Here is a 17,047-nt window from a genome sequence, read left to right on the forward strand (position 1 = left end):
CTCAGCTGCCTGCAGGACAGCTTGAAGAGAGGAGGGGGGCTGCCAGTAACCCTGCTGCTCTGCCGTCCCATGAGCACTGCAGCAAGGAGCAAGGATGCCTGCCACGGTGGTGGCTGCGCCGCACCCTGTAGGGCCAGGGGTCCCAGGGAAGCAGCCGCAATCGCTACAGCTGCTGCCAGCTGGTACACGTCTACCTGGGTGCAATGGCAGGGCTGCCTGCGCTGCCTTCCAGTACCCATGCTACCTCCTGCCGGCCCTGCTCTGAGGGCTGCCCCAGCAGGCCACAAGAGCTGGGACAACACTAAAGGTAGTGCTGCCCTCCCCTCCATGCACATACCCCTAGCTACAGCAGAGCTCAGGCCCCATCTCATCTCCCTGTGGTCCACGTCCAGGTGCTGCCCAGTCAGTTGCTGCCTGCTGCACCTTCTATCAACCCACTCAGCCCTGTCCACCTCCCTCTGGCTGGATCAGAGCTATGCAGAAGAAAAAAAACCATGTTTGCTCACGGCGCTGCTCCCTTCCCAGGCACAGTATCGGGGCTTCATCTTCTCAGGACAGCTTCATGAGCCTCCCTGCCTGGCTGGCCATCAGGCTGTGCTACCTGTGGTGCTGCTCTGCAAGACGCCCCCAGCACTGTGTGCTCAGCGCTTCATGCCCATTGCCAGCCCACTGCCATGCCCAAAATACAGAACCTGGAATCCACAAACTATGGGACTCCAGGAGAGGGCACTCCACCAGACAACGGCATCTGTGTGCTCGAAGAGACAGCTGGTCTCCGAGGTCAGTAACTAAGGAAAGTCTGTACCCTTCCTGCTTCTGGCTGGAATCAAATGGGATGGGCTGCAGCCACCAACTGCTCCCCCAAAAGAGACAAGCTCCAGGAAGGAAGGGCTCAGGAAATGGCAGGGGTGGAGAAGAAGACCCCAGGTACAGAAATAAATCGATATATTAGTGTGTACAAAACATGCTGCTTCCTCTGTACAGTGCCCTAGCCGGGCGCAGGCTCCCCACAGGGAGTTCACACATATATAAATAAGGCCCAGACAGCTGCAAACAGTATTTACAGCCCGCGGGGGGCTAGTGCCTGCTCTGGGGCCAGCCCCACCAAGACCAGCTGCTATGCCCAGCCCGCGGGATCCTCCATCCCACCCTGGACTGGCCAGGTTCATTTCAGGTCCACATCAAAGTCCAGCACCAGCAGCTTGGTCTCCTCCGTGCCGTTGCGGCTGCCCACTGCACACACAAGCTTGGTGTTGGAGGCGCGGATGCGCCACACTACGCCCCCACTGCCCCCACTCTCCAGTGCAACCAGGTTGCGCACAAACTCGCCCGTCTTGAGGTCCCAGAGCTTGACGGTACCATCATCGGAGCTGGTTACCACAAACTTGGAGCTGAACTGCAGGCAGGTCACGGCACTCTGGTGCTTGCTGGGGCCTGGAAGCAGAGGGTACTTGTTAGTTCTCCTGGGCTCCCACCTCCAACCCCAGGCTCTTTAGGAGCACCCGTTTCTGGGCAACATCTGCCCTGCTCCTGCCACATCTGGCAGCTAGGAGCAACACGACCCCTCTCCAACAGCCCTACCAAGGGGAGCTGCTCCATCCTCCTTTACCCACCCTGCAGTGTTTGCAGGCACTGGCCCGTCTTGATGTCCCAGATCTTGACTGTTGAGTCAGCGTTGCCAGATACAAGGATATTGTCACGTAACTCCATGCCACTCGTGAGCGACTGGTGCCCCATGAGGGTGTGCAGGCAGTTTCCACTCTCTACGTCCCACACTCGAATCGATGTGTCCAGAGAGCCACTCACGATGTGCGTCCCATCAAACTGCCCAGAGAGACACAGATCAGCACGGCCTGCCCAGAGAGGGGAGGAGTGTTCTTTGCAGTCTGATGCCAGAGACTCGGTGCTAAGTGATGTGCTCCATCCCCTTTGGCTAATCAGGATGCACATGTGTTTGGCAGCATCTTCCTTCCAGGAAAGGGACAGTGTGTGTGTTCTGTTCCCACAGTGCGTGCATGAGTGTGGGTCAGGGTGGAGAGGCAGAGAGTGCCTCACCTGCAGGGAACAGACATGGCCTGTGCATCCCTGCAGCATGTGTATGGGGTGGGGAGACAGCCTCTCACTTGCTAGAACAGGCATGGCTCATGTCCCTGCAGCATGCGCGCGGGAGGGAAGGGGAAGCCAGGGTATTACCTGCAAGGAGTAGACGCGGTTCGTGTGTCCCTGCAGTGTGTGAGTGCAGCTTTCGCTCTCGGGGTCCCACACTTTCACTGTGTAGTCGTACGCACCGCTCACCACCTTGTGCCCATCATACTGCACACAGCGTACAGCAGCCACGTGCCCCATCAACACATGCAGACACTGCCCAGTCTCGATGTCCCAGAGGCGCAGAGTGGCGTCCCGTGAGCCACTCACAACCCTGTGGGCAAGGGTGGATTTGGAGCCTGGTTGTGTTGACTCTGGACCTCACCCAGCTGAGTCAACCCTGGATACCCGAGTTTCCCCAAGGAGCAGGTCCAGCTTCTCCTCCCTAGGGATACCTCTTCCCACACAGCATCTGCCAGCTACAGATCAGACCAAGCCCTGACCACCTCTGCACTCTCACTTGCCCCAGTGCTTCCACACCTCCACCTGCCCCATTCCAGAGACCAGACCAGGCCTTCAACACCGTCACGCCCTTACCTGTTCCCGTGCAAGTGCATGCAGCGCACGGTGGATGTGTGCCCATACAGTGTGTGCACACATTCACCTGTGTCTGCATTCCACACCTTCAGTGTCCGGTCCGTGGAGCCACTGATGACAATGCTGTCCCTCATCTGAGAAGACCACACACCGCCTGTGTGGCCAACCAGTGTCTGCACACACTGCAAAGAACAAGATGCGAGACACTGGTTGGGGAAAGGCTGAACACCACAGCAAAAAGGAAAAGCAAAGTGTAGGACTTCTTCCAGGCAAGGGATCAATCAGGCTCTTCAGGCCAGCGATCCACCTCCCTGCAGACACACTCAGGTTCCCACCACAGCAGCCTCTCCCTGACAATGATCAGCTGCTATTCCAAACCCAGTCAAGTTTCTTGCCCTTCCTGGATCTCCAGAAGGGTGGTCCACACTTGCTGACTGCCAGTTAAAACATGCGTGTGGCCAACTCTTGCTCATTCCATCTGAGTAGGAGGAAAAACCTCTTTACTGTGAGGGTGGCAGAGCGCTGGGACAGGCTGCCCAGAGAGGCTGTGGGGTCTCCTGCTCTGGAGACAGCCTGGAGGTGGCTCTGCGCAATCTGCCCCAGGTGAACCTGCCTTAGCAGGGGGTTGGGCTAGATGGCCTCCAGAGGCCCCTTCCAACCCTGACCATGCTGTGATTCGTTACTGTACCAACAAACCTGTGCTTAAGACAGCTCTTCCCACTGCTTCTGCAGCCACAGGATCTATCAAATCCTCTCCCCAGCTGCACTTTGCCAGAGACAAGATAAACCCAACCGAAAAGGCCACTATGCCTCTCACATCTCCACCCTTTCCTGCAGCAGTGCTGAAGATCAGCATGCCTCCCAGCGTGCCAGTGGAGCAGCTCTGTGGTGTGACTGTGCACAGCAGCTCACCTCCCCAGTGACAGCTGACCACACTTTGAGCGTATTGTCATCTGAGCCACTGACTATCCGGTTGCCACAGAACTGCAGGCAGGTAATGACATGGTCGTCATGTCCCTTCAGCACCTGCATGGAGAATAACATGAGTCAGGAAGGAGGCGAGGGCAGCTCAGAGCCCTGGACCCTGCAGAACCTCGGGCCTCAAAAGCAGCCTTTGGGCATGGTGGGTAAGCAGAAAGCGCTGAGGGTAGGAAGAACAGGAGAGTCCTTCTAGCACCAGCCACTTCCCTATTGCTTCTCTACAAAGCAGCAGCTACAGTAAGAGTCAGGGGAGGGGGGTGGCATTTGGTGGCTACTGCTGTGGTACAGTGGGATATCTGGGGACTCCAAACCATGGATGGACCTTTGTGGGTACTAAGGCTGCACAAGCCGCCCCCGCTCAGAGCTGCATTCTGTCCTAGACCAAAACCTGGCAGCCGTTACCCACAGTACATTTAGGACCACCAGCTCCACTGGCCACACAGCAGAAGGCAGGCAGCACACAAACAGCTGCGCACCAGCTGCCACCTCCCCAACACGGTGATGTGCGAAAAGGGCAGCAAAGGCAGGCAATGATCGAGTAACATCTGCAGGTCGGCAGGGACCAGGCAGGTTAGGCAGGACCCCAGGGGACGAGGTGGCACATCACACCTGGCTGAGCCATGGGGAAGGGCAGCACGAAGGTGAGCAGCAGTTCAGTGTGAAAACAAGACCAGAGCTGCCCTTTGCAGGGAACATATTGAATTTGCCCTCAGCCAGGGGAAGGTACAGGGCAGACATCCCTGAGGGCAGACGTCCCCGTGAGCAGCACCTGTCAGCTCTGCTGGTAGTGGGCGCAGAGACCACGCTGTTGCGGGGCTCGGGAAAGGGCTGCCTGTGCCAGTTTGCTGCTGCGGGTGCAGCCCCTGCAGTGCTGGCACTGTGCACAGCACTGCTGCTAACCCAGGTGCCACCGAGGCAGGGGCTTGGGGAAGGGGCTGGGAACACCAGGGGCCTGGAAAAAGTCTCTGGAGGTGGAGAGCGTGCACCTGGACTGGAGAGGCTGCGAGAAGGGGTGGCTGGGGCTCTGCTCTCCCTGCCTCCCAGGCAGGATGAGGGCAGGCAGGGACCTTGGCAGGGAGGGAACACCCAAGCGTTCTGGACCCTTACACCAGGGACAAGGCTTGGCTGAGCCCAGGAGGGCTGTGTCCCTCCCTGGATGCCAACGGGTCTGTAAGGCAAGAGGAAACGGCCCCAGGTTGTGCCACGGGAGGTTTAGATTGGATATTGCAAAAGACGTCTTCGCTGAAGAGGTGGTCAAGCACTGGAACAGGCTGCCCAGGCAGGTGGTGGAGTCGCCATCCCCAGGGGTGTTTAAAAACCATGTGGATGTGGTGCTCAGGGACGTGGTTTAGTGGTGGGCTTGGCGGTCCTGGGTTAACAATTGGGCTCAATGACCTTAAAGGTCTTTGGCACCCTAAACAACTGTGTGCTTCCAAGGCAGGCTACAGCCCTGCTGCAGGCACTCAGAGGAGGGGTGCAGGATGGAAACCCCCTTCTCTGAGGTCCGGGGTGACCCTTCTGCTGGCAGAACTGCAGCCCTGCACTGTCCATTGTGGCAATCGCCGAGATCAGCTGCAAGCAAGCTGTGCTGTGGATCTGCTCCCCACAGTCAGGGACAGGAGCTGCAGGAAGCTGGCAGGTTGTACAGCTTCAAGGACCTTTAAATTCAAGTATGTCCAGGTGAATGCCTCTGGCCTGTGCCTCCTGAAGATAGGCAACTTGTGATCTTTGCCCAAGGCACTTTTAAAATTCTCAGTGTTGTTTGCATCCTGTTGCTCATGGATATTTCACTGCTACTTCCTTCCTCTACCAGTTTGCTACACATCAAAGCACTAGAGTCTGGTTCTCAGCAAGGACTCCTGAAGGCACCTACCTTGGGGGCTTTAAGCTCCCCGCTGCGCCAATTCATGTCGATTTTGTGCTGCCTCATGAAGGCAAATTTCCAGGGGCTGTACATGAATCCAGGGCTCAGCAGGCGCCGCTTCCGCAGGTTCAAGGGCTCCTCAATTCCTGCAGGGGGAAAATACAGTAGCGTGCCTCATGGCGCACAGGCAGCACATGCCCTCACCCTATTGGGGAGCTAAGATGATGCACATCTGTGGGAGCTGTGGGCTGCTCCACTGCAGATCCCAGCCACTATGTGCCATGTGGAGTAGTTTTCCTTACCTTCTTCACGGCATTTCTCTCTCCAAAGCAGGTTATCTTCAGCCAAGACCCTCCAGTAGCGACAGGTCTGGGCAGCACGGAGCAGGTCCCGAGGCTCCAGGAATGAGAGGACATAGAGTGCCAGCTGCAGGAGAGGAAGCCAAGTCACAAGGGTACAGAGGGATCCCATGGCCGGTAATGGGTGGCGAGCACTGAGGCCAGCCTGTCCCTGCCTCAACTCACCTCCTTGGGCAGCAGGGAAATGAAGTCTCTCTGGAACTGGGGTTCAATGACCTGCATCATGTACTTGATTTGGGAGGGCTCACAGCGATCGATGAGCTCATCCAGAGCAAGCAGCTTCTCTGGGCCGCTCCACCGCTGAGGAGAGGGACATCAGTCTCAATGCCTGTGCAGACAACAGGCCCTCACAGGCTCCCCTGTGGCTCTCTGCAATGCCTATGCCCAAAGCCCAACCCCAGCAGGGACACCAACCAGCACAGACAAGACAGGCTAGCCAGCCCTCTGCATCAGGCCAGGGCTCTGTTACACAGATCCCAAGACAGGAAGGAACCACAGAGATGGGGCTGGGAGCTCGGTGCATCACACAAGACAGAACACAGGTGCTGTATGATGGCAGTGAAGGCAACACAACTCTAGGACAAAGGGGAGCAAGATGAGGACTAATGCCACTTCTGTGCTCCTTTACTTGAGGCAAAAACTCACTGGAAAAGCACTGTGAGACCCAAGCCCCTGACTGTGGCAGGTTTCATGCAGACAGACAGACTCCTGAGGGCTTGGCTCCCCTCCTGCCTGCCTGTCAAACCCACAGCTTCTCAGGGCCCTCCAAGGTGAGCTCTTTGGCCAGGCTCCTAAGCCTACCTGGAAGGTGCGGAGCCAGTCCTGCAGCTCGGGAGGGGGGGCAACCGAGGGGATGCGGCGCCGCCGTGCCTGGCCTGCCTTGGCATTGCGCAGGTCCCCGAAGGTGGTGGTGGGACTGGGCATGCAGGGACCCAGCGTCCTGGACCATGGGGAGAGACCAAAGCAACAGTGAGACATGTCAGTGCTATGCTGGGCCATGCTCTGCAGTCCTCAGAACAGTCCCCATAAACCACCAGCTGTGAACCTCCTGCCAAGATAACCAACCCCTGTCCCCATCACTTCCACTGGGACCACAGCTATACGTGCAGTCCCCTTAGCCTGGCCTGCCCTACAGGATGACAAAATCACAGGCTGGGGCTGGAGGCAACTCCAGAGGTCCTCTGGTCCAATGCCCTGCTCAAGCAGGACAACCCAGATGGCTTTTGGTCTCCCCAAGGATGGAGACTCCACAACCTCAGCAGGACACCTAGACGACTGAGGGAGGAGACTGGTAGAAGGAGATCTTCCCACCTCCCAGGTACACTTGCTGCTCAGCAGACAGAGCACTCACCTGCTGTACTCAGAGCCCTTGCACAGCTTTTTACCAGGGGAAAGGGCTCTGCCATCCAGGCCGTTCTCTGACTTCCGCTTCATCTGCAAGGAGAAGGCAAGTTCAAGGCTGGAGCAGAGCCTTCTGCACACATTCTGGGTCACTCATTTTTCAGCCCAAAGTGACAGAGTAGGAGGCCCAGCCGAGCAAGTCTTCTGAGCCCACACTCACGCTGGGGACCTGCAGAGGGAAGCTGATGGCCACCTGAGCTATAGAGCTGGCAGAAGAGTTAATTTCTGTGGGAGGGATAGAACTTGGTCCTTCTGAAGGGCATATCAAACCTGATGGGGAAAAAATCAGCAAAACAGCTGCACAGGGACAAAAGCAGTGGCTGAGAACACCTGTCAGTATATCCACTTGGCCCCTCTCTAGGTGCAGCTCAACACGGAGCAGGCAGACCTGCAGCCTGAGCAGGGACCTCGGCAGACCGAAGCCTCCCAGCAAACCAGTCCTACAGCCAGGCCCCAGTGCTGTTCAGCATGCCCTGCTACACTGGGCAGCTACTGGGAGAGCTATGCTGGGACCTGTGGCAGACCATACCCCAACGTGGCCACATCAAAAGGAATCTACATCCTTCTAGCTCCATACAAGAGGAACTGGGTTAACAGGAAACATGAGGAGAGCAGGGTGGCTACTGGACAGTGCTGGCAGCCACCAGAAGGTGAGCAGGGAGCTCCCCCAACCCAGGTAGGAAGTTGGGGGCTCTTCCCCTCCAGTAACTGACCTGGGTACCAGCTGTGGGGCCCTGTGTTCAGGGCTGGCTGAGGCTTCTCAACACAACCCCTTCATCCTGCAGAAACCTCCCCGAGGCCTTTGTCTGCCCCCCAGCAGATTCCTGCTGCCCCAATCCAGGCTCTGCACTATGACATAGGGGCCCCAGCACAGAGCAGGGTGGCCCTGCTGGGAATGGGCGTGGCTGGGGACTCTCAGCAGTGCTTGGACAGACTGGGACTGTCCCTCCTTCCCTCAGCCCTAACAGCCAGGCACAACCTGCACCACAGGCCTTCCAGCCTAGCCAGCACCCAGCAGGCAGCCCGAGCTCCCTGGCTGCTGCATCCTGGGGGTCTGCAGCAGAAATGCCAGCCAGGCATACACCCCACGCAGCAGGAGCTTGAAGCGCTACGGCAGTCCATGGCCCACTCTGGCACCACCACTGCGGCAAGCAACGGCTCCGAGGCCACCAGCCACCAGGACAGGACCATTGTCAGCGTGCCACTGTCAGCTCCTGCCTGAGAGCCACCTACCGCACAGGCAGCCCTCTCTTTGCAGAGCCCTCGTCTGGGGCTGCCCTCCCAGCAGCATTACCTTGGGCCGCACGTGACGGAGGCCACCGTCCTCTGTCCGCTGCAGGTAGTCTATCCAGCGCTCTCCAATGGTGTAATAGAAGTAGATGTTGCTGCCATCCTCCCCTTCCTCACTGTAGCAGCTCCCCTCTTCCTCTTCTTCCTCCTCCTCCTCCTCCTCCTGCTCCCCGCAGACATTGGAGCTGACAGGCTCCTGCGCCCCTCGCCCACTGGAGCCATCAGCCTCTGGTCGTGACCCTGGGCTCCCTTTCCCAGAGCGTTCTGGCTCCCAGGGGCCCGAAACATCCTCCTCCTCAGCCACCACCTACAACACAGGGAGAGGCAGGGTCAAGGTCTGTCTGCTGCAGCTCTGTGCAGCATGCCCCGGGGCCCAGGGAGCTGAGGGGGCTGCCAGTCAGAGCAGCAGCCCAGGGAACACCGAGGCTTCCCTCAGCAGCATGGAAAAGGGGGTGATGAGCTAAGCAGAGGCAAAGATGGGAAGAGGGGAGCAGACTACTGATCTAAGGTACTCTCTAGGGTCACAGGGCAGCTACAGCCAAGCACAGTCTGGGGGCAGGTCACTTCCCAGCCCCACAGGGAAGCACAGCCACAACATGACCGCGTTACGTGGCAGCCAGCAACTCTGCAACTGAGCAGAAAACACAAACCTTGCAGGAGCATCAGTGGTGCTGAACAATACCAAAGTTGCCAGCTCCACCTCTGCAGCGAGCCATCTCCCCGCCTGCAGCTGGGAACAGCCCTCTACCCTTCGCTGATCAAAGCAAGGAGCAGAGCTGCCATGCCCAGACAGGATCCCAGCACCAGCAAGGAGGTGCATGCTGGGTGTTTCAGCCCTCAGCACCGTGCAGAGGCCCCTTCGCCCTCCAGTCAACCTGACCAGGATTACTTGAAAGGTTGCAAATAGCACGTGCCCATCTAATGCTGCCTGCACCCTTCCTCCCCAAAGAAACCAGCGCTGTCGTAACATCACAAGAAAAAAAAAAAAAAAGCAGAAAAAAAAAAAAAAGCAGAAAAAGCAGAAGTATCCAGCAATTACTTGGAGGAAGCAGAGCAATGCTCCTGGATCATGTGGGAATGAGGAACTGTTTTCCAGTACACCAAGAAAATTACTTAATCAGCAGCCCAGGATAATTTGCACATAAGAGTCCTAGGGAGTAGTACAGGAGATTACTGGCCCACAGCAATTATTTTTTGTTAGATCTTGGAATACAGGAGAAAATGCAAAGACAGGAAAGTGTTGTGCCAGAACTGAGGAAGGCGGGAGAAAAACGAGTCTTCACATAGCCTGACATCTGACAATAAAACAGCCGGTGCAGCATTCAATGAGTAAAAGATCAATGACAGGGACATGCGTTGCACCAGCTGATGAGTCTTTATGAAAACACATCTTTTCAAATACAGTTGAGTTTATTCCTTGCAGTGTTACATTTGGTCAAAAAAACCAATTACATAAATCACATCGATGAGACACACTCATACACTTCTAAGCACTTGAGCAGGGCACAGGCCTCTGACAGAGACACTGGCACACCATATCCTCTGAAGGGTTGCTGGATGAGATGGCTTGGATCAAGAAAGAGCTAGTGAGCAGCTCTCAAAATGTACCTGTTAATGGGAAACCGCGCATTTTCTGCTGATGGGTCTAGCACAGACCTGTAAGAGTGGGATGTGTGTGTGGAAAACCACAGCAGTTATAATTTGTTTTATTCACAATATGGAAGTAGATAAAATCTTTTCTGATTACATTTTAAGACTGACACTTGGGTAGGTAGCAAGGACAGAGCAGTTACACGGTGTGAGCTGCATCACTTTGTAAGCTGGGCTCACCCAAATTAAATGCATTTCAATACATCCAGAAGCAATGTTCTCCATTTAAAGACAGGGAGAGCAGGGCCAGCTGGGCACCAGGCACTGTGCGCCCTGTAAAGCAGTAAGTGAAAAGGATTGAGGGGTTGCACTCGGCACAAGCTTCAGGCTCAAAAACGTGAACAGGGAAGCACGAGCAGGAAAGCAGTACTATCCCCTGTGCTGCCCTACACAGATGAGTCATGCAATGCCCAGCCCACTTTTAAACACAATGCTTAAACCTCAAAGCTATTGCTTGATCTCCTCCCCTAAATGATTCAAAATCTGGAGAAAATAAGAAAAGAAATGGAGAGGCAATATAGCTGGGGAAGGAGAAATCCTCCTACCGGGCACTGCAACGTTGACCACAGTTAGGGCCAGGTTTATTCACATGTGAAAATTAGGCTTTAGTGCTCATGTGCCTAGCCCTGGACAGACACGCCAGATCAGAGGCAGACTGGTCATCTCTTCACACTGCCCAGTTAGACTGGACCCTGTCTGGCAGGTGGGTTTGGAACAGGGCTGGACTCTCAAGCAGGGGCAGTGGCCAGATGAGAAGGCACAGCACAACAGCCCATCTGGACACGCCTTTTTGAGAGGGAGCACTGAACCCAGGCTTCTCAAGCACATCCTCTGGCATCTAGAATCGAGGGTCACACCTAGGTGTTGGATGATAACAAACTCCAGGACAATGCTCCTGGGGCAGAACAGTCACTGACATCTCCCAGGCAGTAAAACACGTTCTAACAGTCATCCTCTCCCGGCCGCACAGTGTGCTCCAGAGCTTGACAGGGCAGGGTTGCTCTTAGGTGAGTGAATTTCCTCTGCCCCACAGCACTGCGGGAAGATACACTCCTGAAGAAGTCCCCAGAGCTCAGTTGGGTGTGTGCCAGCCCAAGTGGACAGCATGCTGGCTGCTGCTCTCCGCAGATGAGGCAGACGACAGGCTAGAAGGCTTGGCAAGAGACACAGACTCTGGCCTCCTCAGCTGTTGGTCCAGAGGAAGAATCTCTCTCCACACCCAATTCTGGCCTCCAGCGATGAACAATAGTGGAACTTAACAACTATCTGCAGGAGATCTATGGATGGCTAGCTGCTCTGGGGCTGTGGAGGCTGCAGGAAGCCATGAGTACCCTCTGGGGTCAGAGCACAGTTTCTATCAGGGATGATGGGGTGGGCGCATCACAGTGGCCAGAGCAGCTCCCAGCCAGGCTCTGTGCTCAGGGGTTGCTGCAGCCTCTGGCAAGATACCACAAAGCCAGCTAGGCCTGGAATATCTTAGCCTTCCCACCAGGATGCTCCCCAAACCAAGCTGCCACCTTACAGGAAAACTGCAGACAGATCACTTGGCTGTTTGAAAGGGCGCAGCATTCGTTTGGCCTCCTTGTTCCAGTGTCTCCTCCCTTGTAAACCTCCTCTGACCCTCTACCAGCTACCAGCTCTCCCAGCATAAGACACCCTCCTTAACTCCTACACCACGAGGGAGGACCACCTCCCTGCCAGGTAGGTGGGGGAACCCTAGCTTTCTTTTCCTACCTGAGGCACAGGAGCTTTACTCTCCCCCTGCAGACCAGGGCTCACCCTCGCAGCTTCTTCACTGCTTGGCCTCCTCCTGCAAGTCATCCGCTGACTGTTCAGCTCCAAGATGCGGGTGGTGATGCCTTTGACATGGAGAAGATCATCAAGTGAGTTGAAACCCTTCAGCTCCTGTGAGAAGAGAAGATTCGATATGGAGTGGAGAAACCCCAGCATCAAAGCTGGACCAAGTGTACTCACACCCTCCTCAGACAGGCTCTCTTTCCTGGCTGGTTCAGACCTACCAGCCTGCATCTTGCTTACAATTGCTATCTCCCTTTAGGCCTTCAGGGAACGCAGGTCAGGTGCCACAGCAGGGTGGTACCTTTGTACTGCGAGTCCTTGCTGTTGCTCCCATTCACTGTACAGGATGCCTTCTGCCCAGAACAGCCACTCCCATACAACCCCTAGGGTTTCCACAAACCTTCCCTGCCTGAGCGACAACCACAATGCCTGTAAGATCAGGCAACAGCACCAGAGCTGCTACCAACAAGGGGAGCAGTGGCCCAAAAGCAAAGGCTAAAAGCTCAGAAAGGAGAATTGTGCCTTCCTGCTGGCTAGTACCAAGCCTGGGAGCATTCCCCAGTCCACACAGTCAATCTCCCTTACCAGCAGCCCAAGGGAATGGCAGCAGCCCCTGCCTCCTGCGTGGCACCCACCATCCTGCAAAAGGGCAGGTCAAGCGCTGCCCGGCCCTGCGCTCAGAACCACGCATTGCCACCAACCACACCTACAGCCCTGGACTCCAAGCAGCTTCTGCCATGAGCCTGAAGGGCCCACACCCAGCAGGGATGGCCTGGCTGTTACCAGGAGGGCAGGATCCCAGCGTGGAAAGCATCCACCTGTCCAGCTAACACAGACATCAGGGCCAAGACACGGTTCTGATCCTCGTTTCAAATCCACCATGCATCATTTTAAGGCGCTTGTGCTGCTTCTTCCCTATAAATGGTTTTACCCAAAAGCTCAGCTCTAGCAATAAACCCCATTTCTGTCAATTTGTCCTCACGTGCTCTCATACCAGAAGTCCTCTTGTTTAAATGCCTCTTGCTCTTCTGCCTCCAGTGTTTACATTCCTGTTGTATTTATAGCTAGTGGCTCTGCCCCTCTCAGCCTCCTCTTTTCCAGGCCAAAAAAAGTCAAGCTCTTCTAGTCCTGCCTTGTCAAGCCAGCCTCCCCTTCCCCTGATTCCTCCTGCTTCACTCCTCTGACTGCTTCAACACGGATGTCATATTCCAGCCACGATCCTACCAGTTCTTCATGGCGTTAGTGGCAAAAAGATGGCATTAGTCTCCTTGTCTCCGCTAAAAGCGTCACGGCCGATGGAGCCTAAGATCACGCTTACCTTTTTGGTGGCTGTGTCACGCTGGCAGCCCAGTCATCCTATGAGTGACTACCACACACAGGCTTTTCTCCTACTCTGTCATTTGACAGAGCTCAACAGTCAATCAAGGGGGAGCGGCAGGACTTCCAGCCCATCCTCACCACACCAGCCGGGCTTCTACCCCTTCCTGCTCCTGCCCGTTCCACCCAGGAACTCGTTTTTTTCCGCTCTTAGCAAGCAACGTCACCTGCCACCAGCCCCCGGAGCTCTGCCCCGAACCCCAACAACAAGGAAACTGCGGAGCGGGGCCGGCGCGCCCGCCCCAGGGAGGCCCTGCCGCCGCGGGAGCCCGCCCCGGCCTGCGCCGGGAGGCACCGGGAAGAGGACGCCGGCCGCCACGGCCCCGCCGCCGCACGCGAACAGAAAGCCCCTCGGCCCGCTCCCCTCGCCCGGAGCGGCGCCAGCAAGGCCCCCGGGGGCGCCCGCACCCAGCCCGGCCTCCCGAGGCCGGCAGGCCGGAGGCGGCGGTCGGTTGCCCCAAGGCAGGGCCGCACAGCCCAGGCCCTCCCCGGGCTCCGCCTGCCACCGGGCACCGGCACGTCCCGCCGCCCCCTGCCCGCGGCTGCCCGCCACCGCCGCCCGGGCCCAGCAGCCGCCCCTCGCCCGCACCTCTCTCTTCCTCACGATGCCGCGGGCGCGGCGGCGGCCGATGCCGCTGAGCGCTCCCTCCAGCTCGGCCACGCCGGCACGGTTGATGTCCAGCTTCCCCCCGCCGCCAGGGCCCGGCCCGCCCGGCCCCGACATCCCCGGCAGGAAACACCGCTACCACCGCCGCCGCCGCCGCCGCCGCCGCGCAGGCCCCGCACGCCCCGCGCAGGCGCCGCCCCGCCCCGCCCCGGACACCGGCGCCGTGCGGGTACAGCCGCTTTATTGGGAACTGCGCCTGCGCCACTCAGCGGCGCTTGTACAGGCAGGGCCGCAGGCGCAGGCCGGGCACCGGGCGCCGGCGGGGGGGGCCCGTCTTGGCGAACTCCAGGAGGTGGAAAAAGGCGCTGGAGAGGTCCTGCGGAAGCGCCGCCTCAGCGCGGGCCCCCGGACCCCATCACTGCCTCGTCCCCAGTGTGCCCGGGGTCCCCGCTACCCCATCCTGAGCCCTGCACCTCATCCCCTTGGGGCCCCAGGTCACCCAAACCTCCTCACAGACACACCCCCCCGTATGCCCCGGGCCCTCCTACCCCCAGACCTTGGCTCGGACTCCAGCACCATGTCCCCGGGGTGCCCCAAGTCCCCCAAATCCTGGCCCAGACCCCAGCACCACATCCCCAGGGTGCCCCAGGTCCCCCAGACCCCAGCACCACATCCCCAGGGTGCCCCAGGTCCCCCCTATCCCACGCCAGATCCCAGCACCATGACCCCAGCATGCCCCATGCCTGCATACCTCCATTCAAGACCCACACCACAATGCCCACAGGACCCAGGTCCCTCAAACCTCCTCCCAGACCTCAGCACCATAGCCCCTATGTGTTCTGTGTCCTGTCCCCATCCCCCCACCACATGCTGCTGTCACCACCCTCAGGTCCACTCCCTACCAGCACCAGGCCAAGCTGTGCTGCCCTGCCCTGCTGCTAGAGCAGGAAGGGTGGTCTCTGGCTGCCAGGGGCACAGTGCACCCTGCACCCAGCAGCACAGGGCACACATGAGGACACACCTTAGAAATGCTTTTGAAGCCCAGCTGAGCCATGGCGTTCACGAAGGCTCGGATGTCCTCAAAGCGGCTGGCCACCTCGGCCACCATCAAGGTACCCCTGTGGAACACCCAGGCCTAAGTGGCAGTGGTGGCAAAGGTGTCTTCCAGGGCACAGCCCAATGCCTCCCAGCTCACCCTGATGCCCCTGTGCCCCACCACCCAGCACGAGGGCAGCACCCGTGTCTCTGCCTACCCCTGCTTCAGCACGCGGTTGGCCTCTTCCAGGATCTCCTGCAGGTTGGTGCCCATCAGCGCCAGGCAGAACACTGCAATGTCCACGGACTCAGCTGCCAAAGGCACCTACCAGACACCAAGCAGGACACCCACCGCAGGAGGAGGATGGTGACGGGGCCCGGGCAGCCCTTCCATGCTTTGCTACTCCCTGGGTTCTTGGCTTCAACTGAGCATCTTGTCTGGAGAGCCCACAGACAGAAGCACCCCAGTTTTCTGAACTGATACATGCTCTCTGTCATGCCCCTGCAACCTGCCCTGCAGCACACAGCCTGGCCTACCCCCCACCCCCACCCTGGTGGGTGCAATGCATGCACTGCCACCGTGCCACAGTCCTCACCCCGCTGAGCTGCCATCCCTCACCATCCCCTCCACGTGCTGCCCAGCCCCCCTACCTTGGCCATGTCACAGACAGTGACCAGCGGGCTGAGAGGTACCAGGTCAAAGGAGTGAACCTTGTTCTTGACACTGCTCGCAATCTTGCAGTCACCGCACCCAAAATCTGCCACCACCAGCGAGGCTGGCCTGGGGGATGGTGAGCGAGAACTCTGAACATCCCTTCCCCCTTGTCCCAGCGCTTCGGGTCGCTGCAGCTCAGAGAGGGCCCTGGCCCCAACTCCCCAGTTCTGCCCACTCACCGCTGCCGCAGGTAGCGCACGATGCGATGCACGGGGTTCTCTGGCCAGCGCCCCACTTGCTGGGTGAAGCCGCGGTGGTAGATCTCGAATGCTTCGGGGTCGCTCTGGAAGAGCTGCGCCGCTTCCTGGCTGGTGGACGTGTAGAGCTGCTGGTTGATGTACCGGAACCGGGCGGCGAGGAGCCGCTCCTCCATCCGTGCGCGCAGTGCCGCCGACCGTCCCGAGGGAACTGCTCCCCGGCCGGACGCCTCCGGGGCTCCCGGTGTCGCCCGACTGCCCGCGCCCTGCTCCCGCCCCGTCCCCGCCCGTTCCTGCTGCTGGGGCCGTTTGCTCTGCTTGTGCCTCCGCTGCCGCCTGCTCAGCCTCCGCGCTGGCTCCCCAGCCGCAGCCCCCGGCCCCCGCGCCCCGGGCTCCGCGCCCGGCCGGGGCCGCCCCCCCGACAGCTCAGCCGACGCGCCTGCGGGGACCAGGAGCGAAGTCAGGGCGGCGACGGGGTGTGGGGGGGCTCCCAGCCCGGCTCCCTACCGGGCCCCCCCCAGCGCCTCGGGAGCTGCCCTCGGCGGGCGGCGGTACCTCTGTCCGGGCGTTGCCCGCCCTGTCGCGGCTCCCGCTCCGTCTGGGGCTCCCCGGAGCCGTCCCGGCGCCCCTCGGCCGCAGCCCGCTGCCCGCTGGCTTTCCTCCGCGGCCCGGGCCGCTTCCGCGCTGGCTCGCCGTACCGGCCGGGTTCCGCCACGCTGTCCCTCGGCCGGCGCCGCTTCCCCGCAGCTGCCCCGGGACTCTGCGGAGGCCGGGGGACTGGTCACCTCCCGCGCGCCCAGGAACCGGCCCGGCCCGCCGCGGCGCCGTGCACGCACCCCTTACCGGCCGGCCAGGGACACCCGCCCCATCCTTCCTGTCCCCCTCCGCGAGCATGGCCCGGTGGCGCGGCGCCCGCCTGGGCCGGGAAGGGCGGCGCTGGCGCGGGCGGCTCCGCTGTGAACCCCCAGGCCGGCCCGAACCCGCCGCCGTTACCCACGTGCCACCCGCGCCGCCCGGCCAGAGCGGCCCCCGGCAGCACGCGCGGAAGCCCCGCCCCCCCGCGGCCAGGAGGCCAAACGGCCCGGCTGTACG

The 17,047-nt window shown here is 59.3% G+C and overlaps 1 protein-coding gene across 3 annotated transcripts; it reads right to left on the minus strand.

Moving 5' to 3' along the window:
• Positions 1 to 928: 928 nt before the first annotated feature.
• RRP8 (ribosomal RNA processing 8) lies at positions 929 to 16,999 on the minus strand. 3 transcript variants are annotated; one of them, XM_040584077.1, is made up of 18 exons: positions 16,799 to 16,999; positions 16,511 to 16,715; positions 15,938 to 16,394; positions 15,695 to 15,824; positions 15,262 to 15,368; positions 15,030 to 15,126; positions 12,007 to 12,132; positions 8,582 to 8,884; positions 7,238 to 7,320; positions 6,688 to 6,826; positions 6,052 to 6,186; positions 5,830 to 5,953; positions 5,537 to 5,673; positions 3,595 to 3,708; positions 2,683 to 2,864; positions 2,194 to 2,419; positions 1,614 to 1,824; positions 929 to 1,434 (listed from the first exon to the last, which is right to left on the minus strand). In XM_040584077.1, exons 1-18 carry the CDS (start codon positions 16,847 to 16,849, stop codon positions 1,166 to 1,168), a joined length of 3,096 nt encoding a protein of 1,031 aa, XP_040440011.1. In that variant the 5' UTR covers positions 16,850 to 16,999; the 3' UTR covers positions 929 to 1,165. The 3 variants fall into 3 exon arrangements, with proteins under 3 accessions (XP_040440011.1, XP_040440010.1, XP_040440012.1); XM_040584076.1 differs by having other exon boundaries at positions 11,962 to 12,132; XM_040584078.1 differs by lacking the exons at positions 15,030 to 15,126; positions 15,262 to 15,368; positions 15,695 to 15,824; ... (1 more) ...; positions 16,511 to 16,715; positions 16,799 to 16,999 and adding an exon at positions 13,991 to 14,196 and having other exon boundaries at positions 11,962 to 12,132.
• Between the last annotated feature and the right edge of the window lie 48 nt (positions 17,000 to 17,047).

The sequence above is a fragment of the Falco naumanni genome, chromosome 2, assembly GCF_017639655.2.
Source record: "Falco naumanni isolate bFalNau1 chromosome 2, bFalNau1.pat, whole genome shotgun sequence".
Taxonomy (NCBI): Eukaryota; Metazoa; Chordata; class Aves; order Falconiformes; family Falconidae; genus Falco; species Falco naumanni.